Source organism: Cynoglossus semilaevis, chromosome 12, assembly GCF_000523025.1.
Source record: "Cynoglossus semilaevis isolate Cse_v1.0 chromosome 12, Cse_v1.0, whole genome shotgun sequence".
NCBI lineage: Eukaryota > Metazoa > Chordata > Actinopteri > Pleuronectiformes > Cynoglossidae > Cynoglossus > Cynoglossus semilaevis.
In genome coordinates this window covers 12,444,954-12,455,960 of record NC_024318.1, presented here as the reverse complement: position 1 = coordinate 12,455,960, position 11,007 = coordinate 12,444,954, and the positions used below count along the sequence as shown (strand labels likewise).

The 11,007-nt window shown below is 40.9% G+C and overlaps 1 protein-coding gene across 9 annotated transcripts in view; it reads right to left on the bottom strand.

Annotated features, from left to right (window-relative positions):
• Positions 1–5,797, bottom strand: part of tacc2 (transforming, acidic coiled-coil containing protein 2) — a 37,629-nt gene extending 31,832 nt beyond the window's left edge. For 3 of the 9 annotated variants that reach the window (XM_025060730.1, XM_025060732.1, XM_025060736.1), the window contains exons 1-3: positions 4,916–5,796; positions 2,772–3,022; positions 15–368 (exon numbers count right to left, since the gene is read on the bottom strand). In XM_025060730.1, the coding sequence (XP_024916498.1) occupies positions 15–217 (203 nt within the window). In that variant the 5' untranslated portion in view covers positions 218–368; positions 2,772–3,022; positions 4,916–5,796. Of the gene's footprint in view, positions 1–14; positions 369–1,552; positions 1,656–2,771; positions 3,023–4,915 lie in introns of those variants that run through there. The other 6 variants (XM_025060734.1, XM_025060735.1, XM_025060733.1 and 3 more) reach the window with 6 other exon arrangements.
• Positions 5,798–11,007: the final 5,210 nt, after the last annotated feature.

The window sequence follows — 11,007 nt, the reverse complement described above, 5'->3', positions numbered from 1 at the left end:
TTAAGTTGTCCCGCCTGTTTGCTGTCTCGCTCTTTCCATGTGTATCCTTGTTTCCATGGCCTCCACTGCTACACTCCGGCTGGACTACAACTGGAGACAGTGACGATGACTCACTTGTTTTAACTATTTCTTCTCTGGTTTTATTTGCCACATTGTGGACCGACTCATGTGTGGTGCTGGTGTGCTCTGTGGGGAGCAGCAATCCCAAGGAGGCCATTTGTTCTTCACATTCCTGGAAGGCCTCTTGCAGCTCCCTGTCTATAAGCACAGACGAGGGAGGGCTTGGTGGTCGGACGCCACAGTAAGGTGTGGCTGTGGACTGAGGTGAGGACTGGGCATCTGTGAGAATTGGGTCACTGTCATGAGGCCTGAGATGAGGGTAGGATGACAGAATTCAGAGTTGTCAGGCAGACAACTGGACATTCCATAATGCTGCAATCTGGCAAGCCCATGCTCAGCCACTGCACACGCTGTCAACAACTGTCCCCAGCATCCTATTTTGAGGTTTGCTTTTTCCCAAAACGTAGCCCAATGCCAGCTGTTTCTGAGCATGTAACATGCAGTTATAGTACACAATATTGCGTATTAATACAATATTAAAATGGCACTGCCACCAAAGCTTTTAAATGCTTAGGTTAAACATTTGTTGCACATTTAGTGAGCCTTAAATATAATGTTACATTTGTAAACTTGTTTTTTAAGCCACCCAAAGGTACTCACCTCTAAAACCTTCATATACATGTTCAAATTTACTTAGTCCTTTAATTTTTCAGCAGATTTTTTTTCCCTTTCATCTACTTCAAATTAACACCAATGGCATTATTTCGGGTTTTTTTCCTGTTTTTTTTTTGTTCAGTTCAGTTCAAAAAGTACTGTTTGACTTCCCAGAATTCCAGAAAAAAACAAAATATTCCCATATAAACCATTTTCTTTTAAAACAATGATGTCAGAGTTTGAAACAGCTGAGTCACTCCTCCTCTCTTCAACCTATGTGTATAATTCATCAGTAACATAAGGGGGTTTGAGAAACAGTTCTAGGACAGATGTTATAAATTAACAAGGTGTCTGGTTTTAATAACTAAAGGATGGTTAAACAGGTTTCTCTGTCTTATGACGGCAATTATTGTGAAAATCCACTCCACATTTGACCTTTATTGCCTCTATTAGAGCAGATATGGCTAACTTTATGAGAAGAGCAAAACCTTTTGCAATATTTATTTGACATATTGTTTTAGTTTTCAGCAAACTGCATCATTAAATATATTTGTGCATTAAATCTTGGCGCAGGGCCACATTACAACAAATTAGTACAAACAACCTTAGCGCTCAAACAAAACCACGATGCCAGGCAACACTTCTGAGCAGTCAGTGTGAAAATATTTTCACCCAAGCATGAAACAAAATGTACCACACCTCATGCCAAGTCATCTCTGACAAACCAAAAACAAACCCTTATAACCAACACACTCTTAGTAAAAACAAAAACAAAACTACTCATTAGTCTGTGTTCTCATCCTTAAGAAACCTCGACCATGCTAACCCATGTTGGTACCTTGTGTCCAGAACCAGTGATGGTGGACTCAGGTCCACATGATGCTGAAGTCCTGCCAGCAAAGGGTTCAGTTGCTCACATTTCCCTGTGCCTGAACTACTCTGAGCACTGCACACATCCACACATGCAACACATCAATATCACATTAACTACCAAGTTTCATTATAGTCATAAATCAAGCAGAAATAAATATACACCATTCTAAAGTTATGCAACTATGAGATGACACTTTTCTGATGGTAAGCCTCCGTCTTCCACAGCTTAAATAATCACTGCGTGATTTGTGAGTTTGAAAGACATGTTGATGAGACAAGCCTCAAGTCTAATGTAATAATACTGTGAAAGGTCTCTGTAAATAATCATACCACCACTGCCAAAATGATGTCACGTAAGGCTTTTGTAAGTGTGGCAAAAAGTAAAGCACTGGAACACTGTGTGGATTCACAGCTGCTTTTTTACCACATTGAGACAGAAGACCTCTCCCTCTTGTGGGGCAGCTATTTATTGCACATCTTGAGCCTGAGCTGTTTATGAGAAATGGACGATTGTCAGTTGAGTGTATTGTGAGAAGAAAATAAAAATCTCTCCTGGATATAGTAGCCTAAATAGTAACCTAAAATTAAGAAGACAATAAATTTTACTCAACATGAGAAAATCAATGTCAGGGTTTCATTAGAAAACTATTTTTGTGTCTACATATTTCTACCATTTTCACATTTATCAATCATCTTAATGTTGTTACTGTCAGTATTTAAATATTGTTTGATTTATGGAGAAAGATCTGGACCTAGTCATTTAGGACATGAGATTGCTACAATTATCTTCACTCTACAACCACAGCGTGCCATAGTGATAGCTCAGTTATTTAATCAGTGGGAGACATAGACACACAACAATAAGGTGAGGACATTTTACCACAAGGGGGCAGAGCGGAATCTACCCAAAAAAAACTTGCTTTTTATAGTTGTTTGATTATAGCACAAAACCAAATGATGCAATAAATCACAGAATCTCATCTTTCTAAATAACGTCATAATGACAATAAAAAGAAAAAAAAATGTATGGCAGCCTATCTTAAGGAAATATGTATGTTCTTGTGTGTGCGTGTGTGTGTATGATAGCAACTATTATTAAATCCTTCAAATTCTTTAGACTTACAGACACATATACATGCATAAATAGAGGGTGGTGTCAAATTTAAAAAAGAAAGTGTACTCACCCAAGTGATGAGCCCCAGATGTTGAGCTCACTGCTAAAGTCTAGACTGGGCAGCAGGTCATGTGGAAACTCAAGCTCCTCCTTGTCCTCCTGGTCTCCAGCTGTATCAGCTCCGTCCTCCTCTACTCCTGTCAGGACAGGGACATCGAGGAGCACCGGTTGATGCAGCAGATTCTCCTGGCTGTCTGTGGAGGGTTCAGTCAGCAGCGGTCCTTCGTCTCTCTGGGTCGATCTGTCAGTGCGACCTTTGGCCTGTGGAGAGGAGAATCACAGCTGCAGCAGTGCGCACTACAACTTGCAGCCTTCTCTGTGGCATGCAAAATCAAAGGTGTACATAACAAGCATGAGCATGTTGCTGGCATCATGGAGAGGAGGGAGGTGATGGATTTAATGCACAAAGCCAAAGAACTTGAGCAAATATCTCCACCCGTGTGTTAATTCAAGGGTTATTTATCTAGCAACGCACAAGTCTGGTGTTGCCTTTGAAGGTTTAAACACAGTCATTGATCATTGGAAACCTATTTTCTCTCAAACGGGCAATAAAATCATCTTTGTTGTATTAGCTCTTCCTCACGGAAACAACCTCAGTGCTGTTGTTCAGTCAGGTCTCCTCCCAAACTGAAAACTTGGCAGCTTGAGCCAGTAGAAATACTAATTAAACACAAACCTGTCCTGCTGGTCTGTGATAAGCATTATCATATTTAAACGTTACATTCAGGCTTGTATTTGTCCATTGAATTAAAATAAGTAAATATAAAAGCAAGGATCTCTTTCACAAGGGAACAAATATAATGGAGTCTGATGTCAATGTCAGGGTTGAAATCTAATATTTTTCTCCTTCCAATTGTCTAACCTGCAGCAATAAAAGCTGATTGGCATCAGCATTGTGATGAAGAAACACAGGACACACAAACCCAGATCCACTATGTGGTCCAACGTTTCCCACAAACAGTGTCCTGCACAGTTTGTTGAGGTGTTCTCCTCTTGTTCCAGTCTCACTCCTTCAGGCATATAAATGTGAGTTAAAATGCAAATCTGAGTATGTGACACACATTTAGCCCTGAGAACATCTGGAACAGAAGTGCTTAAGTTTAATGGGTGGTTTTCAAGCAAAGTTGATTTGACAGTGTGGATGCAGAAGAACATAACACAGTTGCAATAGTAATGCTTTCCATCGAGCATGTGCTGAGATTGAGAACTGAATCCTTCCATTCATTATTCATGATCCGGTACAAGACACTCTGTCTGCACAAAGGCAGAAGTGGCTTTAACAACATTAAATATACCAACAATGTGTATCTTTTTCTGCCCACAGATGTACCTGACAATCTCATATTTTCCATAAGAATAATCATAACAGCTAATCTGCTACCTCTTGTTGGATGAAAGTACAGGACACAGGTGTGTGGAGTGACGAGCCTGTGAGTCACAGGCCTCACCTGTCACCACAACAAAGCACTTCCTTTGTGTGACACATGGTTTCATCTTTTTACCACCACTGACAAAGAATAACCCATTTAATCGTAACTTGAAGAACATTTTAGAGACTGATTCAGACATGGCTGCTCTTCTTTTTTTTCAGATACATGTAAAATCTGATTGCAGTAACCGTCAACACCAGAAAGTATGAAGAACAAATAAATGAACTTAGCTTTGTGACTTGATGGCTGCATGTTTTTGACTCTTGGGTTTCCTGTTTCCTGCCCAAACTTTCTTTCTCACCTTGATGCAATGGAAACTGTGACTATATGACGATACATGTAGAAACTCACACTTGAACTCACTGAAAAGCAGCACCTGTGGGCACAGCAGGGCCCAATAAACTGCTTACAGCTGTGCACGGTGTCAATGGTCATTTAGCAGGTCATCATAGGGTCACAGTTAAACCATATGGAAGCTCTGTCTGGTGTGAAGGCACAGATTCAGTTAGTTTCAAAGCCCACAGACAGAGGGCACTTCTGCGAATGATTAACCAAGACAGGAAACAGAAAGCTGAGCTCAGTCACTGAGTTAAAGCTCAACACTAAATGTCAAAGCTTGAAGGGTAAAGAGAGGAAAAGGTGCAAAGCAGGATCTGTTCCTGTGTAAACACAAACACAGTGACTTCCTCGTGTTAAATCCCACCACCTGAGTGTTTGCACTTACCCAGCAGTGTGTCCCTGCTCAGTACACAGCTGCTCCTCTGCTACACTGCTGCCTCAGTTACTGTACGGCAGCCTCTGTGTGTTTTTGAAGATGACACAAACATGCTGCAACACATGCTGCTGACGCTCCCTCTCCACTCCTCCTCTCTTCTGTACTGACTCAGCTAACTTCCTCCCCCTGCTCCTCCTCTGTTTCTCTTCAGACTCCTGTCCTCTGTTGCCGCGTTCTCCTCTTTAAATTTCCATGAGTTCCCTCTGTGTAGAAACACTACACTGTCATACACTCACAAACTCGGCTCAGACTGACTTCACTGAGCTGCTCGAACACAAACACTGACAATTCTCCTCCCCCCTCTACTGTAAACTATTTCTACTCAGCTTGCTCTCTGTACCTCCTCCTTTGCCTCCTCCTCCTTTATTTGCCGTCCCTTTTTTCCTCTCAGTCCTTCCCCACATGCACCTCTGCTCCTGCCTCCTCCCCCTTCCTCTTGCTGCTGTGAGTTCTGGATGGCTGCACTGACTGACACTGCCTCTGCAGGTGAATGCTGGGAAGTAGGCCAAGGGTCGGACCTGCACTGACCCTCTGGGAGAGGATCAGGTTACATCGCTTTGGTAACGTTGCCACACGGGGATATGCACAAGGAGACAAGCAACATCCTCCTGCATCATAAACACAGCAGTGTCACCCAGCTCTGACCTTAGGTGTCAATGCTGTGTGGCATTATTTACACTTGACTTTGCTAGCACACACTAACATGACTGTAAACAACCAATGGGCCAGCTTTAAACATTACTTTACAGCAATGAATTAACTTAAATTGATAGAATATAAAATGTGAATATATTATATTTGTTAGAATTCTAAGAAACAGGCAAATTAACAACCACTTCCACCACTTCAGCAAAGATGTTTTTAATTCTTATAATTTACTACAGTCAGTTGCCTCGTGTGCACTGATGCACTAACAGTAATTTAACTTTACTTTGTTTTTATGGCTGCGGGTAACTTTGAGGTTAAATTACTGCCACCTACTGTGTGAAACCAATTGTTTTAAGCCACTAAAGCCCTGTCCACATACAAATTAAGAAGAGAAGAGGCAGAATTTTTACAAATCATTTACACTTACAGATTTAGTGGCATAAGGATGACTGAGAGACTCACTTTGTGATTACATGGTTATGGTTTTTCAAGGTATTGATTATAAACACTTTTTTTAAATGTAATATTTTTTTTAATTTTAACACTGTTGTTTTATTAGTTATTGTACTTCTTATCATTAGTACTACCTAATCATAATACTTGTTGTTGTTGTTATTATTATTATTATCATTATTAACATCAAAAAGAATATCTCAGATTTTAGGTCGTTTTCATAACTGACTTTCATTCTCTGTCTTTAACATAAATAGACCACACACACACACACACAAATGGACAAACTGTACCTGTAAGTCATTTTGATTTTCCTGAGGTGGAAACAGAACAACATTTTCTGGAGCGCCCTCTTCTGGCTGTAATAGTGAATTAGAGATATCAATAGAAGAACTCAAGAGAACGCCATCCAAAGGTACATGTTAAGTCTAAACACAACTAAAGCAAGAAGCACTGATTTACTCAAAGAGCGAAGATGTGGTATAATGATAAAACAATAAACAAAATCATAGCGGCTGAACTTTAGTACGGTTTAGTTTGGTCGGTGCACTCAGCTCATGGGACTAAAGTTAAAGTTAATCCTCCTAAAGTTAATCCTATTAGTACAATCCTTCTATGGGAAAAAGTCACATGTCTGTCCTTCATCTCAAAGAAATTGAAGAAATGATGAAACTGTAACAATGTTACAATACATGCAGCCTACTGTAAAGTCCACAACTATAAAGGAAGTGTGAGTGAGACAGGCCGATGTGAGTAAGCGGCAAAGATCAGGGCAGAACAGCAGCTGTTTACAAAAGAACCAGACAGCATCACTAAATTCTCTTTAGACAAACTGCATATGATCAATGATTAGTTCTGTTAGGTCACTGTGTGCGTTTCAAGGTTAATTTAATGAAGCAGCAAACCCCACCATCCATTAGACGGTAACAAGCTCTGCCTTACCAACGCCTCAGCTGTGCTGCTCTCGTTCCCCATGACTCAGCCAGCTGTAGAGCCACCACTGCCCAAACCAATGCCCTCTTTACATCAGCTCACTGAAAGACACTAGAACAGAAGGTCCATCATCAGCTGTTCCCAGGTTTGAGAAGAAGAAGATGGAGGAAGAGGAACAATGGGAGCAGAGGTATAGCGATCCAACAGACTTGTGCTCTTAGGGATTAAAGGTCTCTGGTATGAGGTGGAACCATGCACGCATAAGTATGTATACGTGTGTACATGTGAGTGTGTGATCTTTAAGAGATTAGGCACCTGTGATGCAAGACCACCCCGCCATGAGCAAAGTGCAGTTTTTTTGTTGAGGCCTAACAGTGAAGCCAAACAACTGCTATTAAAATACATAGAATATACTACGTATATATACATATTGACAGTGTGTGGGTTTGAGTACACTTTACACGTTACAGCAAAACTGTTGCTTTAGTTCATTTTCAGACATCTGACCCAGAATGGTCAGTTTGTGGTTTTATAATATAGCGGTGAGCATGCCTGCCTTGTAAGTAGAGAGACCTGGGTTTGATTCCCAGATGAATACATATCCTCACGTACTTAACGACACCTCCTGTGGCCAACCAACATTTCCTCCTGAACCTTGAGAGACTCTGAAGGGAACTAAAGTGACTCTAATAATGACATGAAGAGTGAAAAACACAGCAGCTTCATAGCTTCATGTAAAGAGGTCATGACTGAATGTGTATGGATGGTTCTTTAGTCAGAAAGCACTGACCTGGATATACAAGCCTTTATAAATAGAGATCTAACTCAGATCCTCTGCCGTGAGATTTTATTTCACACGTGCACAGTTTTGTCAGCCACATATATTTTCCAGCTCAATTCAACCAAAGCTGTACATTCAACTTCTATTGATTCGTATTTAATAAAAATTTGGATTTGGAGTTTTAAAAGAACCTACCTGTTGTCCTTTAAATCTTTAGTGCGTCACCCTCTCGCGGACGCCTGCCTTCTAGCTATTTGTGTGAATGGGGTGTAATTTCAGCCTGCCATCATGTGGATGTGCGTGCACTTTAACTGGCACCAGTGTATGGGGACTTTCTGGCAGCATCACTGAATAATGAGTCAAATCATTACAAAGCCTTGGGTCAGGTCTCCTCTCACCTCATATTCTGTTTGCCCAATGTTTAAGTACCTAAGAGTAAATGAATTATTATGATAAAACATTAGTTGTGTCTTGACAACTAATAATGGCAAGATGAGACTTTAAGAAGAGCAGAGAAATATAACAGTGCAGTAAAAACCATGTGAATCACTTCATGCAAAACACAAGTTTCTGGACATTCCATCAGAAGGGATGATTATAAACAAAGCTGATGATAAAAAATAAATTAAAAAGTACTACAATGTACACGGTGAATCACAGGACTTACCGCTGCATATCAAATCCTTTACAGCACACAGAGGCTTCTCTAGGACAAACCTCCCCTCAGTCTGTTTACTGTTTGTTTCTGGACCCCACTCCTGGGGAGCCTGTTGCTATATTTGCATTGCACGTTTGGTGGTGGGAGGAGAGGTGAAGGGGTAATGAACACGGGACAGCAGCAGGAGTGGAGACGGGACAGAGGGGAGGAGACCAAAACAGAGCTGCTGAAGCCATGTCACAGAAGGAACTGGTGGGATTACATGTTCTGACCGACTCAGGAGGCCCGCTAGTCAGCTGCGTCAGGATCTGGGGAAACACTGTAAACAAACAGACCCCACAGACGGGGTGTAGGGTCTGATCACTCCCAGCATGACTTTCCCTATGCAGTACTGAAATAGAAAAGCAGGCTGTAAGGTTATAAAAGCTTCCACTATTTCATTACCAAATCAGATGTCAGATGAATAAACAGAAGACAATTCTAAATCAAACCAATTGTTTTTTTGATCAGTTGATTTTTCCAGGTACACTGTCCCAGGTCTGTGATAAACCTGTGTTTGTACTTCTCAGCGTTAGGGACACATTTAAACCTGACAAAATGCCTGAATCAATTTAAGGAAACACAATCACGCACCTGCAAAGAACTCCACCCTGCTTCATAGAGCAGTATTTCAAATATTGACTGGTATCGTTCGTTTTACAGGTCAGCATTCTCATCCCTTCATGACCTGTACACCCCCAGGACCTTGAGGAATTCAATTCAACTCATGACTGACCCCTCCCACTCTGATCATCTCTTCTTTGGGGTGCTTCTCTGGCAAAACAATGTGGTCCATTTGGACTGAAACCTCAGGACAAAAGAACAGTTTATTGCCCTCTGCTGTCAGTATTATGAACAGCACCCCAGTCTTTCCACACCAACACATGAAATAGACTCAATAGACAATAGTCATCCAGCCCAGGGTCCAGTTAACATTACAGGAAGGTCAGCCCTTATTTATTTTGTGTTTAACGTGTATATGTTATTTTATATTTACGTATATGTATTACTTGTTATTATTTAAATTTATTAAAATCCAACAATATAATAAATAGTTCATCGTACACCTGACCCCAGTGTGCAGTATGGGCCACAACAAATACTGTTTCTTTTGTTTGTTGACAATGCATACTGTAAAGTGATATAAAAAGTAAAATTCTATTCATGAAAGGTTTCTTTATTTACTGCATTGTTTTGTCATAATTGTATAAAACTTGCCATACTGTAAATACAGTTTGATTATCCTGCAACAAGGTAATACTAAACGTATGGATTTTTCCTCCAATAGCCTGTATTGATGTTTCACTAATACATCCAAAAGAATCTTAATGGATTCTGGGGTATGTGGTGGCCCGCCCTTTGAGAAACAGCTGACTCACTCTGTGAAAACTCACTCTCTGAGAACCACAGTCACTGGTTTTAACAGTGAAAAAGTAGTAAAAGTATCCATTGATGGATCAACGTGATCATCAGCAGACCTTATCTAACCCAGAGCCGACCAACTGAAGCAACCTCAGATCACCGCAATACTCCCAAATGCTGTCACGGTAGGCATTAGGCATTATGGGTAATAACCTCTTTGGCCTTAACTCCACTAGTGTTCCCATGAAAGAGAAAAAGGTGACTATATGCAATTTCACCTAACTGCTTCTTCTACTGTTAATATTTACAATCAATTATTCAATCAATTACAAAAAGTTAACTGCTGTACTTTTCAAATTATGGTATGTGTATCGATGGTGGTACTTAAGTTCTTGGGCCCCTCTAGTGGTATGTGGGGGAGTGTGATTCCTATGTTTATATGTGTGTACTTCATTGTACAGTATGTTCTATACATTGGGAAAAAAATAAATATTTTGACCACCATCTTCAAAGTATACTATAAGCTGTACTAGGTAAAGAACTTTGGTCATACTGCTGGTACTTGGTACTTTATCAGATTGATGGATGCAGGGTGAGATAAGCAGCTACTAACTGCAGCTGTTAGTTATATAACCTGTTGCCAGAGTAACCATAATAATCACTGCAGTCATGTTGCAGTGTGGAGACATGTACAGCTATGATAACTGCCATGGAAACACGTGCAACAAAACAGAGCAAATATAACAGCCACCGCAGCAGCAAGAGCAGATGTACTCATTATGGTATGTATTTATCTCCATCACCAGGGGCTCCAGAGAGCTGAGGGCTGTGTGGTCAGAGAGAGAAGAGAAGGTTCATCATCACTAAAAATAACACAGGAACCATCACCTGGCCTTCAGATGTACATTACAGTGACATCACTGCAGGTTCCTCCTGCCACTGAACCAAGCGCATTAAGATTCGTCAACCTGCTCCCCATCATCCTCCTCCACTACAATCGGCATCCTTCCCCTGCACTCCTTTCCCCCTGATCCTTGTCATCGCCCCCTCTTCCTCCTCCCACCAACTCCCCATTGAGCAGTAAAATCAGCATCTTCTTTCACACACTCTCTGCTGTGTGTCATGCCTAAAGATGTCTCTGCCATCAGCCTCTGCTGCATTCACTCT